The sequence below is a fragment of the Sceloporus occidentalis genome, unplaced genomic scaffold, assembly GCF_023333645.1.
Source record: "Sceloporus occidentalis isolate IW3139 unplaced genomic scaffold, rSceOcc1.0.p SCAF_264, whole genome shotgun sequence".
Classification (NCBI taxonomy): domain Eukaryota; kingdom Metazoa; phylum Chordata; class Lepidosauria; order Squamata; family Phrynosomatidae; genus Sceloporus; species Sceloporus occidentalis.
Window position 1 is genome coordinate 812,736 of NW_028317244.1, and position 21,531 is coordinate 834,266.

Here is a 21,531-nt window from a genome sequence, read left to right on the forward strand (position 1 = left end):
GGATTCTAATAGTGAAATAATAAATGCCTTGGAAAGCCAGATCCCAGGCATAAACACAGAGTCATATTGATACAAAACAGATCCATATTCCAAGCTCAGTGTAAGGAACTGGACTCCAGAGTGCTCCTGTTGTTGAAATCACAGGCTATGAGGCCTAAAGAGCTGGGCCATGACTGTGAGAGGCTGGCACAAGGCTGACACAGTAGGGTTATGTCCATCAGCAGTTTGTGATCTGAGCAGAAATCACTGGTGAGTGGTTAGGATTTCTAAGAAGTTTTCTGGATTTCTCGAACTTTCGAGAATGGTGATGGAGGGGGTGAGCAGAGCAAAGAAATCCTGCAGAATGAGAAAATGATTATGATAGAAAAGTGATGGAAGTTTTGAGACCATGGAGCGGGGAGGGATTTTTTTAAATGGGAATATTTGGGCATAAAGTGAGGAGTACAGTATTGGCACCCTTTACAAACAGAAAGTCACTTTTTATTTAAGGAGTGTAAAATTTGGTACGTACTGTATAATGTAGTTTGATATAAAGCTATCATGTCTGATAATTTAGAGTTTATTCATAAAATTACAAACTCAACACATTTTTAAATGTATTTTTCTTCTTCTTACAAATGGATCCACAAGGTCCTGGACTGTAAAGAATCTATTTAGTTTTGCGACTTTATGAGACTCAGTAAAGCAACCAGTCAAGATCAGTTTAAAAAAATAATTTACCAACATTTGGGGGGAAAACACAATGAAAATTACTTCGTTCCTCCTCTTGTCCTCCATAATGTCAAGTGGATATTAAACACTTGTTCCTATAAAATAAAGGAGAAAAGGAAACCAGGACCAATTGCAATGACCTGATAGTGTTTCTTAAACTATCTGATGTGGAGGAACTGGCTCCCTCCCATGTGCCAGGGACTGGTACCATATTAGTGCCCTTTGGCTACAACTGTTTCTTTCCTGGAGACTCACTGTGGATTGGCAACTGGTGGCTCTTGTAAATATCTGTTGAACCCCACTTTGAGGAACCCTGCTTTTTAGAAATAATCAGTTAGGAATTAATGTATGAATGTTATGTCTTAAACGTTTTATGCAACATTCTAAAAGAAAGTGTTCCATGGTCCCATTTTTAAAATCTTCCAGAAAAAAATAACAGTTCATGGGGGGAAAAGGGAAGGGAACAGTTTTTCCAGTTTTTTTCTAGGCTTTCACATCTCTAGAATAGGATAGAGGTTAATTCCTGTGTTGTCTCGCTGTGACAAAAAGGACGAGTAAAATAATAGGGATAACTGATCTACACAGAGGGAGGGAGGGAGGGAGGGAGGGAGGGAGAGAAAGAGAGAATAAATAGGTCATGGACGCTGTTAATTTTTTAAGAAGATCTACTTTATTTTCAAGGGGCAACTTATGATATTCACCCAACACTGTCTGCAAGATGTTGAATTCCAAGGAATTAACAAGAGTTTCTTACAAGTTTAGGCTTTGGTGCAAAATAAATAAATAAATAAAAATAAATCACAGTACACACAGATCTGAACTACTGTAGGATATTTGGTGATCCCCCCCCCCCCTTGCCCACTGCAGACAGAGGCCATTTGTTTTGCTTCGCAAATGGAACAGTTATTAAGAAGAAGAAAAATAGATTCCAAGTTCTCAGAAGTGTATGAGTATCTTCTGAAAATAGACCAAGATGAATTCTGAGACTGTGAGAGGTAATAGTGAAACAAACTGAAATCTGGTAACAGCATTGATGTGGACATCATTTTCTGGATATACTGTTTTTTCTCCAATATTCACAAGCTGCTAAAGAAAAAAAAATGTAGCAGTGGATTTTCCTTCTCTCCATAGATCCCCGAGAAAGACAAAGACGCCATATTCCTTTCGGAGTCTGGTCATCTTGTATTGGCACTCATCACACGCTATGGCTTAGTGTGTCAGTTGTTCATATCTGTAGGATCAACTTGTAACACTCCAGTCCTAAACATTTGTGTTGGCCAGCTTTAGTGGCCCTGGCAAAATGTTGTGTTTTGAGATGCTGTGTTGGGTAGAACAGTTTGTAAGCCATATGTTTTGCATTTATTTGCTGGCATAACATGTATTAGAACTGGAATATTACAGAGTTGGGGTGGGGTGATGGTGTGCCTGTTATTTTCTTATTTAAAACTCCCATTTAAATCCTGTCACAGCAAAGATCCATCAAATCAAAACACTGAAAAATAAGCAAGACCGAATAGTTGGGAGAATCCTTTCTCTGGAGTTTAATGGAGCAATAACGCTGTGAATTCATGTTATTGTGTGTTGTGATTTATAGAGGAGTAATGCTTGAAAAAATGGGGTGAGGCAGGGAGCTGGGAAATACATTCCTTTAGTGTAAGGAATATGCTATAAGGTAATGATTGCCAGAGACCATTTATTTTAATTTTGGAACAGATTTGTTTGCACGTCAGTGCATTTTGCTGCGTGAGGAGATGAAAACTGGAATGGCTTTATAATATTAAGAATGAAATGGAATTTAAAGAATAATTCCCATAACATTAGAAAATCACTAAACCACAACTTCTGCAAATTACTCAAACACCGTTCATGGAAATACTTGTGTTTCCAGATCTCTGGGACTGTTGGGTAGAGTTCTGCTTTACATCTCCACACCTTTTGGTTTTATAGCCTCACTCGAACTGCATCTGCACTGCAGAAATAATTAAGTGTGATACTGCTTTAACTGCCATGATTCAGTGCTGTGGAATCCTGGGATCTATAGTTCATTGTGGCACCAGATCTCTCTAACAGAAAAGGCTAAATATCTAAGAAAACACCAAATCCCAGAATTCCATAGCATTGAGCCATGGTAGTTAAAGCAGTGTCAACCTACATTATTGCTGAAGCGGAGATACAGCCCCTCTCGTTACTCTTGACTGAAATGGGGCGCGCACAAGTTTCTGCCATTCCAGCTGACTTTGATCCTAGGTCTTGTAAGTGGAATAGGTGAATGGTGGGAAGCCATTTAATGGAGTCATAGTGGAAATCAACCAGTTCTGATCTACTGTACTTAGAGTATAATCATATGTCCTACTTTATAGGGAACAGTTTTCTCTTTGAAGAATAATCCAGTATAAATCTAGTTTACTATTTTATTTATTTAGTATATTAATATACACTGTTTAGTATATTAATATGCACTACAAAAATAGAACAGTAAAAAGAACCCATCCTTACCAAAGTATACAAAGGGATCTTGTAGCAGCTTTGAGACTGAGAGAAAGAAGTGGTAGCATAAGCTTGCATAGACTCAGTCTACTTCATTACATGCATCTGCTATGTCTTTGAATTCTATCATCCCTGCCAAAGGTGTAAATTATCTTTAAAATAATGATCTATGAAGCAAGAGTCTTGATAGGGCCTTGGAGTTGCCCATTAGCAGTGAGTGTCCTGGCAGCAGACTCAGCAGCAGACCCACAGATCTCCTGATCATAGTCTTCTTCATTATAGTGAGGGGTATTATGCTTCTGTTGAAACTGTAGTCATCATTTTGAATCTGAATCTGTACTTAAAGTATATGAAATTGTATACTGTCTGGTGTATGCACTCCTTTTTCAGTGATCCATTTTTCTCTTCACTGATGTATCTGGGCTGGTCAGTGTAGACTACTTTGCCAACCAATCACCTACTTCTATTTCTACTATGTTGTTGTTGTTGTTGTTGTTGTTGTTGTTGTTGTCGTGTGCCTTCAAGTCATTTCCGACTTATGTTGACCCTAAGGCAAACCTATCATGGGGTTTTGTTGACAAGTTTCTTCAGAGTGGGTTTGCCATTGCGTTTCTCTGAGGCTGAGAGAGTATGACTTGTCTAGGTCATCCAGTAGGTTTACATAACTGAGCTGGGATTCTAACATTGTCCTCCAGAGACCTAGTCTAAAGCTCAAACCACTACACCATCCTGGCTCTCTCATATGTACTATAGCATATGACAAAGTTGCACTGGTTTGGATCAATTTTGTGGGATAAAATGTCTCATGAGATAAGTCTGTGCAACCAGTCGGTCCACTAAGCTCTCTGCAACTCCCCATGCCTTGTCTCTCTGCCCAGTGCTTGACATCACACACCCCATTCCCTACATTTGCAGTCTCAGGCTCAAAAACAGAATCAGGACTTGAAAAGGTTACCTTTTTGGAGTACAGTCTTCAAACATCTTGGTCACTGACCGTGCTTGATGTGGCATTCTGTAGGTTTCAGTCTCCGAAAGTAACCTTCTAACATTTCTTCACAGGATGCTTAACATACATGGCTTAAGTGTGGACTATCTGAAAGACCGCATGAGCCCTGTTGTTGTCATTGTGCACCTTCAGGTTGTCTCAGACTTATTCTGATCCTAAGGCAAACCTACCTTTGGGTTTTCTTCTTGACAGGATTTGTTCAAAGGTGGTTTACCATTGCTTTCCTCTGAGAGTGAGAGAGTGTGCCCTGTTCAAGGTTTCCTGAGACTGCCTGACTTTAAGAATCATTCACTTTTGATCTTATCACCATCATAGGTATTTTTGGTGGAGAACATGGGAATGAGGCTTCTCGGTGGTTGCTCCCAAGCTTTGGAAATCTCTGCCACAGGAGACTAGATTGGCCCTCTCCCTGCTCCCCTCTTGATGACAATTAAACATATTTTTATTTGAACAAGCATTTGGTGGCTTGGGTCCAAAACACACTGCAGAAATAATCCAGTTTGAGACTGTTTTAACTGTCCTGGCTCAGTGCTAGTGATTCCTGGGAATCGTAGATTGTTGTGGCATCAGAGCTTTCTGATGACTAAATGTCTCACCAAACTACAGTTTCCAGAATTCCCAGAATTGGGCCTAAGTGACTATATGGAAAAGTTATTAATTGGGTGTGCATCCTGCATTTTTTATTCTTGTCATGGATTTAAATGATTTCATTTTTTAATATGGCGGGTTATTAGTTGTTCCTTAACTTCTTATTACTCATTTTTACACATTCATGTACCATGTTGCCTTGGGCCCGATTTGGCAGGAAAATGGGATATAAATTTTAAATAAATAAATGAATATGCCTCTTGAGGCCTTGGGTTGGGGTGGGCTTGTATACATGGCTAGTGAATTACACTGGGTTGCTGGTTCTCTAGTTTGAAAGACTGATTGGTGCAACAAATTTGATTATAGGGAAAGAAAAATTAAGAATACAACTTCATTCATAATGCTCTTCGTTTTCACATTGCACTACTTTCCCTACTGTTATTTCTGTGACGATAGCTACTCGCTCTATTATACCAGCTGCCCTACCATTGCTTAAACTGATTTATTCAGCTTCACAGTTTATTCACTTAATTTATTCAGCCCTTTTGATGCAGTTGTTTGTTTTTCTCTTGCAGGATGTTTCTCATTGTGGGTGCTCCAAAGGCAAACACAAGTCAACCTGGAATTGTGCAAGGAGGCCAGGTGTTAAAATGCAACTGGAACTCTAACAGAAGAAATTGCCAGCCAATCATCTTTGATACTACAGGTAATGTATCATGATGGGTGGTTTTTACTGTGGGGCTTCAGTGAATCTCAAAAGTGAAAGCAAGATTAAATATTTTACAGATTTGGAGTTGATATGGGCCACCATAAGCAAGGCTCAAGTAGGTTTACATCTCTATTTGTGACAGATTTTTATGGTGATGGCTCTTACCCATCTTAGGGATGGCACAGACAAGGTCTAAAAGCCAGCTTCCCAGTGGCTTGGGGGCATGGTGTTTAGATGCCACACACCCGGAAGATGTGGCGGGGTGCGTTAAACCTGGCCCAAACAGATCTTTTCTGGTCCTATTTGGGCCGGATTCCCAGCAGATTGGGGCCGCAGCATGTGTTTTCTGAGGCCCCAAGGTGTCTTGGGTGGGGCGGGTTGAAGCCCCCCCTTCATGCCCATCTTTTTCACCCCCTGACTCAAACAGTACTTTCAGTGATTGTGTAGAGCAGTAATAATCCAAAGAATGGAAGGAGGTGGCTGTGCTGGGTAGTCTTGTGAATCTGTTTTGAATGCGGCCCCATTAGTCCTACCACCTCCCAATCTTGGATTGTTTCTGGAAGCCCCAGAGGTTGCAAAAGTTAATTGGGAGCTACATCTCCCTGAAACACCTATCAACCACATTCCACATGGACCCTGTTGACTTAGGGATTCTGGGAACAGTAGGAAAAAAGTAAACTGTTCCAAACGCTGTCAGTCCCTGAGGAAATCTGACATCCCAGTTTCTCCTGGAGTATATCCACACGTCAAAATTACAGCATTTAGATACCTTTTAACTGCCACGGTTCCATCCTATGGATCCAAGGGATTTATAGTTTATGGGGTAGTTAGGCATCTCTGCCAGAGAGTTGAAGTGATGTAGTTCAGAGGAATATACATAGAGAACGCTAAGTATATCAGCCAACTAAACTCCCAGGATTTCTGTAGAATGGAGGTATCAAATTGCTATAATTGTGTTCTTAGGATTCTGCCTCCCTCCAGAGGAAGCACTGAGGATCTGTGTCATTTCTTGATGTTGTTTAAAGAAATAAAAGACCAAGTGTGGAAAGGTGATATTGCTCTTTTTTTCTATCAAATAATTCAAATATAGCATCAATGGGAAACATCAAAAGTTCCCCCCCAAAAAAACAAAAACAAGTTTGAGTGACACCTAGGGACTTTAAGGTGTTGATTGTTTGGCTTGTTTCATATATTAAAACAAAAATTGTTATTGTGGATTGTTGTTGTTGTTGTACTGATTATCCATCTAAAGCTGGTACAAGGAGCTGTCCATGTGTTAATGCCTTCTGTGTCTGTTGTGTGTGTTGGTGGAACTGGAAAGGAATGGGGGGAGGGGGGAAACCATATTATTCCAAAGAGAATGGGATTCCCTCTGTCAGTGACATTTCAGGTCATTATTTTCCAGTTCCTCCCATTTGGTTCCTAGAAAATTTTGCTAGCTCCTCAGTTTTCACTTGGAAGACCATACAGATGTGAGCAACAAACACTGATGAAGGAATGGGAACAAAATGGCAGTAGTGCTAACAAGTGGAGATATATTCAGCCTCCTTGCATATGTAGTCATCATGCTATTGACAGAGAGAAAGTGCAGAGTGGTTCCTGCTAGTTTCACCTCTGGTCTCTCTCCTATTCCGTTTTTCACACATTGTAAGAAAGGCTTGAAGAGGGCAAGACTGTGGAATACACAGAAGCTCGCCTCATGAGCTGGAACAAGATGGCACAGAAGAGGATCTTTCAACTAAGATTCATTTGCCCAAAAAGGCTCTTTGGAATTTAAAGAGGTACCCTGTGTACAATAGTGACCCTGTTCTTTAGTAGTTACAGTGTTGCATTAGAACTTGGAAGCTCCTGTTGATGATGGTGATGGTGATATTTATATCCTATTTAAAGTGGCTTATGACGGATTAAAAAAAGTTCATTCAAATTAAGTTTTGCAACAAGCCACAAAACATTCTGGATGACCTTTAGACAATAATTATGTCAGCCTGACCTGCCTCACAAGACTGCTGTGAGGATAGGGTGAGAAGGGAAAGGACCATGTATTCTACCTTAAGTTCGTTGGAGGAAAGAGAGGATATGTTGTTGTTGTTCTTCTTGATGTGTACACATAACAAATACACAGTGGCCTTGGATAATTTTTCATTGAAAAGGAAAACTATATAATCTTACACTGCTTTTGTCACTGCACATCCTTTCATCTGAGTATTTATATATGAATTAGGGGAAACTCGGTAGCTCCAAATCCATTTCTGATATGTTAATAGGCTTTTAAAATAAGAAGCATTTCCTTCCAGGCAGTGCAGGCATGTTGTCCCGTGGGGTGACCCCTGGACCAACAATAGAAAGCTTTGTTTGAGAGCCCACACAATTGGTCAGGCAGGGATGTTTCCATGACCCATTTAGCATCTGACATATTTTAAGAGCCTCGTGCTGCATTACTCTTCCAACATTGTTCAGCTCAGGAGCTGCTGCTGTTAACAAGTCATGCAGAAAATGTGTGTTTCAGGGTTTAGGAAAGGGGAAACAGGCAAAGAGTTGCATGCACAATTTCCGTGGAAGAGGCCAGCCCAAAATGCAGTGGAGTCTACCTTAGATGTCATTGTTAAAAGGCTGTGGTTTGGAGGGAAGGGGGTCACTGGAAGGTCCTTTTTCTATTTATAGCATATTCTCAAAAAGAAAATGTCATCCTGCCATCCAGCCCACAAAAAAGGCCCTTGTGGTGGCAAACAAATTAAAATAGAAAATGTAAAAGTCCAGTGAAAACAATTACAACATGAAAGTCTAAAGAAGCTTAAAAGAGCAAGCCAGGTGAATCAATTGGACTGAATATTTTAGGAACAGCTGATTTCACCAAAAGGTGTCCTAAACAGAAAAGTGTGTATGGATTTGCTGAAGATCCCTATGGTATTAACATGATGAGCTTCCCTAAATTTACTCCTGTGTTAGTTGTATCCTAGTCCTCCTTTCTTCCACTGAATCTTGCATGTAGCTTTCTTCCTCCCCATTTTACCCCCACAACAACTCTGTGAAGTAAGCCAGGTTGAGTCAAAGTAACTTCCCCAAGGTAAGTCAGTGAGTTTCATGGCTAGGTTCTGTGAGAAGCTGACATGGAGGGCTCTTCTCTGTTCCCCCATTCTGTTAGTAGAATATCCTATGAAGATCAGAAAAGCTGGAGGGACACATACAGTATGGGATGCCATATCTTCCCCAGACAGACTGCACTCAAAGAACATGCTTATGTGTGGCACGATCCTGTGGTTGTCTATTCAAAAGCAAGCACTTCTGTTTTCAGTGGATGTCCTGGTAGTGTGTTTAAGATTCCAACTAATGTGAATGAGTCAGAGTTTTTTCCTCAAGCTTCTGCTGAAGAATGCAAAGCAGGCCCAGAAGTGCCATTAGCAGGAGAAACAATTTATAATTTTTAGCAAATTCCTCCCCCTACCACCTTCAGAAACAAACAAGCAAAGCCATATACTGGCAAGTTCACAAGACGAAGAACTGCCATTCAGGTCAAAGCTGTTAAACAAATGAATAGTCTATTTTTGAATTTCTTGCAAATGTTACCCCATCTGCAACAGAAATTTGCAAGGAACCAGAAACTACATATAAGAGCCAACCCGTTTATTACATGATTGGCCTAATTTCTAACTTTGTGCAAACCTTTGCCCTGTCTCCTGGCAGAAATTGGTAAGAAACAGAAACTATGGGCCTGAACAGATAGGCCAAAATAAAGCTGCTTCAGTCACTTTGGAGGTATGCTGTTTAAATGACACACACATCTTAAGTGGCCATAAGCTGTGCCAAAGCTGTGCTCCAGTCCTTAGGACTGGAGCATGGCTTTGGCATGGCTTCCGGCCTCTTAGGACGCATGCATCATTTAAATAGCATACCTCCAAAGTGAGCTGAAGCAGCTTTATTTTGGCCTATCTGTTCAGGCCCTATAGTTAAGATCAAACTTGTTCAACACAAGTTTGGAAAAAGAAATCAGTATGGCTTGGGCTTCTGGGAGATGCAGTCCAAAATGTGCCTGCAGAGTCCAAAGTTGTCCACCCATAATCTATGCTGACAGACTGGCAGCAGCTCTCACATTTCAAGGAGACATCTTTTCCAGCCTTTCCTGGATGTGATGCCAGCAATTCAACCTCTTGATTTCTTGTGTGAATCAAGAAAACACACGGAAGACTATGTTTTCAGCTGATGAAAGCCTCGGATGAAAAGAAATACAATTTTAGTAGTGTGATTAGGGCAACAGTCCTGTGAACACTTTTTTTATTGTTTTGTCTTTTCAAAGCGTACATCAGGTGTGCTACCTGAATTTGGTATACTTGGCTCTTGGAGACATAGGTCCAAAACACACTGCAAAAATAGTCCAGTTTGAGACCTCTTTAACTGCTCTGACTCACTGCTAGGGACTCCTGTAGTTTATGGTAGCACCAGAGCTCTCTGACAGAGAAGGCTAAATGTCTCACAGAACTACAGTTCCCAGAATTCCCTAGTATTGAGCCCAGGCAGTTCAAATGGTCTCAAACTGGATTATTTCTGCAGTGTGTTTTGGACCTTAGACACTTAGAGACATGCCAAGCCAACTAAACTTGTGGTCTTAGTGTGAGACAACAACACCAAAGGCAAAATGCCAAAAGGATTTGGCATGCTATTTGAAATTATGACAAAGAAACCATTCCTTGGTACTTCAGCAGTGAAATATGAATTGTCATGCTATCTTCTGATGCAGAATTTCATATAATTATCAGTTCTGGTGAATTGTAAGGTATTTTTTGAAGTGGAAAACAAGAATTGTTCCTCAAAAGTTTAAGAACTTTAATTTTGAGTCAGACTACAATGGATGGGCTCATAGTATCTGCTGGGGTTTGGTTGCAAGACCTCTCATGGATACAAAAATCCATGGATGTCCATGTCCCATTAAATACAGTGTCATAGGAAAATGGTGTCACTTATATAAAATGGCAAAATCAAGGTTTGCTTTTTGGAATTTATATATATTTAAAAATATATTTTAAAGCTGTGAATGGTTGAATCCATGGATCTGGAGGGCGGGCTGTATATTAATAAGCTGTTCCCTAGGATTTTTTTTTAATTCCACAGAGTTAATAAAGTATCCCTACTGGGAAGGAATACCTACCTAGGAGAGCATGTTTACATACACATGCCTGAGACTATTGTCTTGTGTTGTGTGCTTTCAAGTCGGAAACGACTTACGATGAGCCTATGGCCAACCCATCACAGGGTTTTCTTGGCAAGATTTGTTCAGAGGAGGTTTGCCATTGCATTCCCCTGAAGCTGAGAGAGAGTGACTTGCCCAAGGTCAACCAGTGGGCTTCATTGCTGGGATGGGAATCGAACCCTAGTGTCCAGAGTCTTGCTCCAAAACTCAGGCCACTAGGCCATGCTGGCTCTCAACTGAGACTGTAGTGAGACATATCTGAATAAACGTGCATAGCATTTTTCTAGAAAACGTCTAAATGGTTTTGTCTTGTTGCATCCAACTGAATATTTCGTGCAGATAATATTTTCGTAGAGATGCATAAGTGTTGTGCATCAAAGACTATAAATAGAAGCCTCATTCACAGTAAAACCATGTTGTGGAGAACAAAAGAGGTTGGTAAAGACTTTGAATCTCTAATTGGACTAATATAATTCCCTTTATGAAAGGAGTGCTGCTCCTTTAGGATTAATTTATGCATTTTGACAAGAACATGGCACACTTAATTATGTCTGTTTCTAGCAAGCTTCTTTAGAAAATGTGAAGTTAGACCCTGGTCTAACTATCCACTTTTCGACCCAAAAGGACCTCTCTTGCAAAAATGGTACTTTACCAGAATGGCTGGTTATTATTAAATGTTCCATGTCATGTTAGTCTTCTAAATTATTTGGAAGAAGGAAGGCATACATTCAGACGTGTCTGTATTAGGATATAATGCATAAGCTAGAGTATTTGAAAATCCATGTCTCCCTTTATGAGCCTGCATTTCGTGCTCTAAGGACTGCAGGGGAAAGGTCTTCACTAGATCCCACCAACATCTCAGGCATGTCTGGTGAAAACATGGGGGAGCCTTTCCAGTGGTTGCTCCCATATTGGGGGACTCACTTCCCAATGAGGTTCAGTAGTCCCCTCTCTGCTGTCTTTCTGGTTTTTTAAACAAAAGTTAATTGAATTATATTTTAACTTTTAAAAAATAAACAATAGGGATTATTTAATTTATTTAAAATATAAATAAAATAAGAGGTTTTTTTTTTTAATTGTATTGTGTTTTTTAAAGTGCAGTATGCTACCTTGGGTCCCATACTGGAAGAAAGGCAGGATATCAAATAAATAAATTAGGTATTTTTTATTTTTCATAAAATAAAATTTTTCAGCTTTCACAGTTCTGTATGCATAATTAAAGTTAATAGACAAAATTCCAGAGACTGTCTGAGAGAAGTATATTTTAGATTATAAATCATATGTTACTCAAGAGTAAAGTGGTAGAAAGAATGAAAAGTTTGCTTTAGTACTTTATTGCCATTGCAGTAGGAATTAGGACTGGGGTACATTTTGGATTATTTATCCTTACCATTTTTGTCGTCTTTTTAATGTCCTGTGTATGCAGGGACCTAAATATGTTGAATTAGGGTTTCATTAGTCTTTAAATATGATAGACTTTAAAATCTTATAAATTATTCTTCCATTACTTAAATTACTTGGTAACAAGATAGGCTGCACCCCACCTTTATTTGTATGGTTATATTCATACAGCAGATCTTATTACTTGAGAGAAAATACATACTTCACAAGAAATTTGAGAGCAGTTAATATAGAACAAACAAAATCTATGAGTCTTTTTAGTGGTATTTATTCCAAAATTAAGTGTCTGTACAGGCTTCTCAATATGTGAATATATTCCAGTAAATATTTACATTTTCAGTCACTTCATAAGTAATTAAATGTCTAACCAAAAAAAAAAGGGACGGTACATTCTAGGAGGTTATGTCAATTGAGAAGTTTAATAATATTTTCACCAATCTTTCTGATGTAGGACAAAACCTTTGGTTTAAAGAACAAGAAGGGAGCGAAACAGCAAAAGTTTATCAAGGCTGTGACTCACCAAGTTAAGTTTGGCCAACAAAATCCTAGGCAGGTAAGCAAATGTTTGCTTGGGTTTTCTCACATCTCTTTGCATGTTTCATGCTGTAATTGTTTGTTGTTATACCCTGCATAATAGAACTGTCAATTATAGGTATATACCCAATTATAAGTCGACCTCATGTATAAGTCGAGGTCAGGTTTTGGGGCCGAAATTGTGGATTTTGATATGACCCATGGATAAGTTGAGGGTAAAACCTAGGGGCATATAGCAAAGGATCTAAAAAATTAAGCAAAGCAAAACAATTACACAATTCCAGCCGACTTCGCTCTTTGTGCTCACTCTTAAGGTTGGATGGATAAGAGTAAAGGGGATTTGGCTTCCAGGATAGATTATACTCCTGTCTTTTACTAGGGGATAGTTCTTTTTTTTAAATAAGAGGTAAGATACAATACTTACATTGACCCATGGATAAGTCAACCCAGTTTTTTTGGGTCAGTGTTTTGGCCTAAATTTTTAGACTTAAACATGAGTATATACAGTAGACGTTTTTAGTTCTCATGATGGTCTTGCATGTACTGTAGTATTGGATCCACCTTTCAGAAGACAAAAGGAAATGGGATGAAGGATAGGCAGATAGAGTGGCTTGGTGGCTAGCCACTAGGTGAACATTTTGGGAATTTCTTTAAAAAATGTAAGCTATCATTTGGTTATTTTCAGCATCCGCATGTTCCTGGAGGAGTAACGTAAAACCATTATACTGCACTGATGTATACAGTTATGGGTAATTTCCAAATCTGGATTTTTGCAGTATTATTGTTATACCATTGAATTATACCATATACTCAAAAAAGTTTTCCGTAACTGTTAGTGTATCAGGAATGGGCAACTTAAGTGACTCCATGGGCCAGTTTTTTGCTACTAGTATACTGGAGTGGGTTGAACTGCTAAAAATCCCCCCCTCCAAAAAAAGTCCTGGAAGGACAAAAGTCTTCTTATTTTGGGGGGTGGGGGGACTTTTTATGTTAAGGCAGTAGGGTCCTGTTACCTATATAAAAGGTGAATTATCAGTCCAGGAAATTTCTGGGGAAATTCACTCTTTGGAAAGGGACGGGTAATAAGAGTCGCAGTCTAACAACATCTGAAGGCAGCACTTTTCCCACTTTGCCTTCTAATGGAAATTAGTTTATTGTGAAGTCACTAGTTTGCAATGTAGAGATAGATTTCATGGTAAATATTCTAGTGTGTCTTGTATTGTAATTATTTGTTACTGATGATAAAGGTGTTTTTATTGTTCTTACAGGCCGCTCAAGCAGATGGAGACAAAAGATTAAAGAAAGATGACAAGAAGAAAGAATTACAAGAGCTGAATGAGCTTTTCAAACCTGTGGTTGCTGCACAGAAAATAAGTAAAGGTAAGCTTCCTTTGGCAGACTTGCATTTTCTCATGTTGTGTATCTCAAACCAGTTTCTGTTTCAGTTGAAGTGGAAAGATATTAAATAAGTTCAATTTGTTCCAGGTGCTGACCCGAAATCAGTTGTCTGTGCTTTCTTCAAGCAAGGGCAGTGCACAAAAGGAGACAAATGCAAATTTTCACATGACCTTACTTTGGAGAGAAAGTGTGAAAAGAGAAGTGTTTATATTGATGCAAGAGATGAAGAGCTTGAAAAAGGTAGATTACATCTGATAAGGCAGCAGAATTCATTTTTCTGGTAACAAATGTAAAGCTCAAATAATCTCCATAGGTGTAAGTTTTTCATAATAATTTGTTGTGACCTAATGTGCTTTTCTGAGAATTTTTGATCAAATTGTAAATACACTATTGAAATTAGTTAAAATCAAACCATCTTAAAGAAGCCATGGAAAACCACAACATATCATGGTTCCTTTAATGTTTGTTTTCATTTTAGTATGAGTTTAAAAGCTTACAACTAGATGTGTACAAATTAATCTGCTCAGACGCCATACTGGAAGTGAAAAACAAAGAAAAAGTCTGCTGTTTACAGTAGTATTGTACTGATTGCACACAGTTTGAGAACAGAGCTATGGCACAAAACACAAGGGCAGGAAGCTACTTTGAAGTGGTGGGTTTAATCCATTTTCCCCATTTACACTGACCCCCAAAACAAGACTGCTGATGTTCCAGTGTGGCTGCAAGACTGGAAGCATTCCCCCTCCTTTTTATTTAACTGAAATTGAGCATTATGTCCAGTTTGTTTGGAATCTGATATAATGCTAATCTGCAATTAATTGAAAATATAATCAAAGTCTTCAGATCTCTTCTGAGCTGCACTGAATGAGAAGAGAGAAGACTCACCCAGATGCATTTGCATAATGCTAAAAAATTGTATATGTGAACATAGGTCACTGTACATTACTTTACTTCTATTAAGCATTTGATAGCCCAAACATCTTACTTAAGGAAGTGGCATGAGAACTTAGTATGTTTTAAGTAACACCCACATTTACTGTATAGTTTATTCTATTTGTTAGCATAAGTTGCCTTCCTCTTTTTCAGCCCTTCCTCTCCAACAATAAAGTATAGACCACATTAATACTTTGCCTTGTTTTTAGACAACTTTCCATGTTCAAAATTGCTCTACAATTCTAATCCTTGCCTCACAACAAATCTTTGAGGTAGGTCACTAGATTTATTTTACAGATGAACAAAACAGAAGCTATGGTGCTATTATTAACAAAATATTTGACATTTAATTTGAGTCATATTGGCCAAATCCAGCAGTCTTTGTTGCATGGCTGATTCTTTAAAAAATAAAAAGCCTGTTTAATACTCAAGTCTATTCATGAAAGCCTTGGCTAAGCATATTTAAATTTGGGTTTGGCTAGGCTTCATGGGAAAAGTGGGTTATGAAGAAAAGTTTGGAAAAAGGTGATATCTTATGCCCAAACATTATGTAAAGCATTGTATTTATGCTGATGCATTCAGAACAAGAGTTTTATCGCTTTTTAAAAGCCAGCTCTTTTCATAAACACAGATATGTAATGTGTATTGAAGAGACTACTGGTGTGCAGAGGAAGCAAAGGCTTTATGGGTTTCTTTCTGACTACTTAAAATATTTTGTTTTTATATCTAGACACAATGGATAACTGGGATGAAAAGAAGCTGGAAGAAGTAGTGAACAAGAAACACGGTGAAGCAGAGAAGAAAAAACCCAAAACACAAATAGTATGTTCTTTTCTTGATTTGTATTGCAATATCTAATTAAGATATTTGTGTGCTCCCACAAGCAGAAGCGGGAGGGGTCCAAAACCTGCAGCCCCCCAAGTGCCCTGGAATACAGGTTTTCAGTGCAGGATATTGCAGCACTGGAAAGAGAAAGAAAGAAAAGTGTTAAATCTAGGCTCTTTGTTGTAACCTTTCTTAGTATATATAGGGTTTATGCATGTTTAGTTTGACAAAATAGTCCATGGATCATTCACTAACAATATATGACAATATTAAGATGCAATAAAAATATTGAATCCAGTACACCAAATGTGAACTCACTCAGAAATACAATTGTCTTGTGTAGTTACAGGTTTAATGTATTGTTTTCCAGATGTTAAATGCATCTCAGCTTTTTCTAAGATAGATCTTTGTTACAATCTGAAAACCAGGAAGAAAGGCTAAAATATCATAGTAATTCTATAGATGCAAAAACAATTAGCTTCTATAGAGGTCACATTAGTATAGTATGTATAATATTTGGAAATGAAGCTGAAAACTAGCCTATAGGCCATAAAACAGAGAACTAGTTCAAGTGTATACAGTGTGTTGTTCAGATGCAGCATTCTTGTGCAGTTTCACAAACCACTATAAAACTCCTTGGAGTGTAGAAACAGTCTACCCTATAGTCAGAAGGCTGGAGTGGGATGCTGTTTGAAACATACAGGTCAAAAAACCTGTCTGAAACTGTGGCACTCTGAAGGAGCATTTAACTTCTGGATTTTTCCTTCAGATTCTGTTATATAACTGAGGGGCTCAATCATAATACATTTACTCATCTAGGTATACTGTGTCAGATAACTTTGAACTAGTTCTGAGTGCTTTGTAATGGCACCAGAGCTCTCTGACAAAGACTAAATATCATACAAAATTGCAAAGCCCAGAAACTCATAGGATTGAGCCATGGCAGCAAAGGCATATCAAACCATTAGTATGGATATAACCCGAGTGCAAAAATCAGTTAATATTGTGTGGTAACCTGTAAAACTTCACAGCCTTGAATTTCAGTTTGATACTTAGGTGGTTTTGACCAAATAAGTATTTTTCTTGATCAAATGCAAATAGATAACCAAATGCAATTGGAAAAACAAAACAAAACAATTTCCCTGCATTTTATCAAGACAACTAAATAAGACCATCTGTCCTGTTTTTGTCTTGTCTTTAAGTTGAGTAAGGCAAAACAGAGATAAGGCAGATGGTCTTATTAACTCTTTTAGTGGAGTGCTGGCAATTTTTTTTAAAAAGATTGCATCTGGTCACCAGAAATAAAAATGCATCTTTATTTATTTATTATTTAGAGTATTTATATTCCACTCTTTGGCCACAAAGGCCCTTAGAGCATCTTACAGATTGTTAGTTTGACAGTTCTCTGCCCTCAGGATTACAAATTAAAAAGATACGACACAAAAGAAGAAGGCAGTGGGGAAAGGGATCGAGTCCAGCAGATACTTCCAGTTCTTCTTTCCCTCCGAGATCATGGTGGTAGCAGTTAAGATGGAGTGAGGGCCTTTCATCTGCCTCTGGATCTAGGCATGGTGGAGTTGTGTGTACCTCTTCTTCCCTCCATCCAAGGGAGGATGGCAGTAGGCAAGATGGAGGGAAGGCCTTTCAACGTCTTCTGGGCCTAGGCATCTTGCCATATTATATAAAAGTTAAGATGGAAGAACAGAACTTAATGTTAATGTTTCTCCAGGTCTGCAAGTACTTCCTTGATGCTATTGAAAACAACAAGTATGGATGGTTTTGGGTTTGTCCTGGCGGAGGAGACAACTGTATGTATCGCCATGCTCTCCCTCCTGGCTTTGTACTCAAAAAGGACAAAAAGAAGGAAGAAAAGGAAGAAGAAATATCTTTAGAAGATCTAATAGAAAAAGAGGTAATGCTGTAAATGACTTTGCCTCTAATAATGGTATCCTCTACAGCCTGTATGAGATAACTGGCTCTGGGGTTCCACATACACACACCCAAAGTGATTCTTGTTCTATGCTGTGATCTTTATATTCATTGATGTTTTTTCTGCTAAAGGCAGGTGAGAAAAGCAGTCTGTCTAACAGCAGTGAGAGAAGTTGGGGTGGTTGCATTTGTGGGGAGATTAGAGTGATTTATATCTCAGTTATTTGGGCTAGATTTGTAGGAGTACATCAGATTCCAAAAAAACTACTTGACAGTACTGTAAAGGAAATATATACAAAACTTAAAAGTCAGGTTTAATGCGGGCGGGGGGGGGGGGGACATTAAAACAGAATATTGCTAATACTAAAGCACTTGGTTTGCATATACTTTGAGAATGTTTGATCAGATGGGGATGTTCAATGGTTCTACGAGTCATTGTTCAAAATCTGCTAATCTCTAATTCTTATTTTAATTCCTGTTTACTAACTGACTGTAGGCTCAGAGGAAACTGGGGTGGAAACATAGATTCTCACAGGAAATTCAAAGGGAGTATCATATTTAGGTGCAGTGTTATAGCCCATGATGGTGAAGCACACCCAAGTTGAAAGCATCTGCATAAGGACAAGGAATAAGGGCTATAGGCGGGATACACACCGCCATATAGTACGTATTGTATACGTACTAGGGTTAGGAAGGGGCGGTGCTTCCGCACCCCCCTAACCCTAGTACGTATACAATACGTACAAGATGGCGGCGCCCCTTCCACATGGGCGCTGCCATCTTTACGTACTGGACGCATAGCGTCCAGACGTGTCGCGGCGCCTATGACGTCGCGAATGCGCCAGCGGCGCCTCGCGACATCATCAGTGCGCCGCGAAAAGAAGCTCCGAAATGGAGCTTCTTGCTCCGCGCGGAAGCCGCGCGGTTTGGCTGCTGCAGCTCCCGCGCGGAGCAAATGGCGCCGGCGGGGGAACGCCGCAAAGCGGCGGTTTGTATCCCGCCATAGGGTTTTTTCTTAATGCAGTGAAGAAAGAACATCTGTTGCAGTAGAAACAACACAAAGAGCTCTTTGTTTCTGGCATTAAAAAGTAGCCTTCTAAAAACATGCTAATGATTAATGTTCTTACTTTACAGCGTGCTGCCTTAGGACCAAACGTTACTAAAATTACTCTAGAGTCTTTTCTTGCATGGAAGAAAAGGAAAAGACAAGAAAAGATTAGCAAAGCTGAACAAGATATGGAAAGAAGAAAAGCAGATTTTAAGGCTGGCAAAGCACTGGTGGTAAGTTCTGCTCTTCTGAAAAGTGTGGTCTGTTACGTTGATTCAGTATAACAAAACAAAAGCAATCATCCTCAGTAGTTAAGATATCTTGATCTGCTTTTAAGATTCTTGTTTCTATTTAATGCTGTGTTCCTTTTCTCCATGGCTAGATCAGTGGACGTGAAGTATTTGAGTTTCGGCCCGAGTTGGTTGATGCAGATGATGAAGAAGCTGATGACACTCGTTATATTCAAGGAACAGGCGAAGATGAGGTAAAGCTGCTCCAAGAATGTAGTGCAAATATAGTACACTCAAAATACTTCATAATTAACTGTAACATTGTGAAACCTAGCCTAAGAATATACATGAAGGTTTGAGTGCTATGTGGTGGGTCATACATAGCTTCTGAGCTACAATGCAAGGATTTTGCTGCAAGCATGATTTGGAATGTTGATTACAAGAAAATGTTTTCTTTTTCCCTTTAGGTGGATGAACTTGTTCGTGTAAATGATGTCGATTTGAACCTGTATGTTCCAAAAGCTGTAGATGAAACTGGCATTACTGTAGCTAGTCTGGAACGATTTAGCACATATGCTTTGGCTGAAAAGGATGGTAAGAGTTTGGGATAATTTTCCTGCTGTTTGGTAAAGAAAATGATTGCCTCTAGATTTTGAATGTTTTCCTGGATTTAATGTCTAGCCCCAAAATAATAACCCCTGCTTAATATTTAGCATGTCCTGCCAGTTCATATCTTTGAAAACAATAGGTTTTGTCAAACAAAAACTTGCCTAGGATGTACCTTTTTAAGTATGTCCTGGCAGGTGTGTGTGTGAGAGAGAAAAGGAGAGCGGGGAGAGGGGAAGGAAGAGAGAGAGAGAGGTACATGTTTTAATTGGACATGATGATGAATTCCATCAGTTACTGTATACCTTCAGGTTGAGGCATAAGACTCTGATTTCTGTGGCATTTCCTTACAAGTTAGTGTTCTAATGTATTTTTCAGGTTTATCAGTCATACTTTGAGAGTTGTATGGTTTGGACCCTTAGTTCTATATCAACAGAGGAAACATTGCTGAAGGTGTATTTAAATAGCGCATAATGAAATTTGGATTTGCTTGTTGTTTTACTTACAGATAACAAGTTGAGTGAAGCTTCAGGTGGAGGACTGGAAAATGGAGAGCAAAGTGACTTGGAAGCTGACAGTGAGATAGAAGGCACCCAAGAAAATGGAGTAATTGACGCAGTACCAGTTGATGAAAATCTTTTTACTGGTGAGGACTTGGAAGAACTAGAAGAAGAACTAAACACACTTGATTTAGAGGAATGAACAAGCAGGTTCACATGTGAATTTAATCTACTTGACAAAGTGAATATTGGCTCCGTCTGTTTACTCTAGAATTCATAAATGGAGTGTTATTCGTTTCTCATGTGATTCAGGAAAGAACATGACCCAGAAATACTTCCCCTCCCTTTTTTTTCTGATGCCGTCTTAACCAGCTTCATAAACTGAAACCCGTAATAGGACACTCAGAGGACTCTTAACGTTTAATGACATTGTTATGAATCTCCAACCAAAAGTAGGAAGTCTAAACTGCTTTTCCATAAGGAGCAAAGGAGAACATTGCTACCAGATCCATGACAAGGTCTAAATGAAAGCTTTCAACAGGATCGTATTTGAAACAAATATGTTTGAGTGGTTTACAATTGAGCTATGTACTGTAAAATCAAAATGATAACAGATCAAAATGCCTGTGCTCTTGCAGGTGCTGAAATTGTTCAAGTAATCTAAAGCAACCAAATGCTTAAGGTAGAAGTATGTATAGTATGGGGCCCTGAATCTAAACTTTAAACATAAGCCACAAGGGTGTAAATAAAGATTATCTGATTGAAAAACACATTGATTCTAGTGTGTATTCATGTTATGCCAATATGCAGTAGACCTAAACAAAAGTAATTCTGATGGTATGCAATCTCTAAATTGTCATCATGTAGAAATGCAATGTTCCTTCTGCCTTCCATAAAAATACTTGTTATAGTGTGCTTTCGGTCGTTTCTGACTTGCGGCAAACCGTATCATGGGGTTTGGTTTTCAGGGCAAGATTTTTTCAAAAGAGGTTTTGCCTTTGTCTTCCTCTGAGGCTTGGAGAGTGTGATCAAGAGCAGTAAAATGGGGACTGCTGTTAAAATCATCTTCGCTTATATGACCTTGAACTCTACTTAGAATGCTCTGTCTTAAAATCTCGATTTCAAAAATGTTTTTAGTTCCTTGGGATGAGCAGGAAATATTGCAATATCATTCAAATGCAGAAACTACAGATTTAGAAAATGTTATTTAAAGTTCGGATTGTGCACACAGGGAATTGAAAATGCTTTTGGTCAGTCTAGCTGGTAAAAGAGAACTCTGCCTTGAATGCAGAACTTTCATCCACTGTAGTGCTACCTTGATATTCACATATAATTGAAGGTTATAGACCAATCATCAGTATAGTTTATGGAACACCTCAGTGTAACTGCCTATCTGTTCTATGTAGAAGGTATTTTCCCTGCTCTCTCATCAGTCTTCTGGCTC

At 38.9% G+C, this 21,531-nt stretch overlaps 1 protein-coding gene across 1 annotated transcript; it reads left to right on the plus strand.

Annotated features, from left to right (window-relative positions):
* Positions 1–301: 301 nt before the first annotated feature.
* LOC149275822 (zinc finger CCCH domain-containing protein 15) lies at positions 302–20,857 on the plus strand. The gene is made up of 10 exons (XM_089504258.1): positions 302–316; positions 12,536–12,637; positions 13,887–13,998; positions 14,104–14,256; positions 15,680–15,771; positions 17,504–17,686; positions 18,838–18,984; positions 19,134–19,235; positions 19,449–19,575; positions 20,096–20,857. Exons 1-10 carry the CDS (start codon positions 302–304, stop codon positions 20,287–20,289), a joined length of 1,227 nt encoding a protein of 408 aa, XP_089360384.1. The 3' UTR covers positions 20,290–20,857.
* Positions 20,858–21,531: the final 674 nt, after the last annotated feature.

Coding starts and splice junctions, on each gene's coding strand:
- LOC149275822 (XM_089504258.1), top strand. Junction 18,985..19,133: donor AGGCTGGCAAAGCACTGGTG/GTAAGTTCTGCT, acceptor CTCCATGGCTAG/ATCAGTGGACGTGAAGTATT. Junction 19,576..20,095: donor TGCTTTGGCTGAAAAGGATG/GTAAGAGTTTGG, acceptor TTTTACTTACAG/ATAACAAGTTGAGTGAAGCT.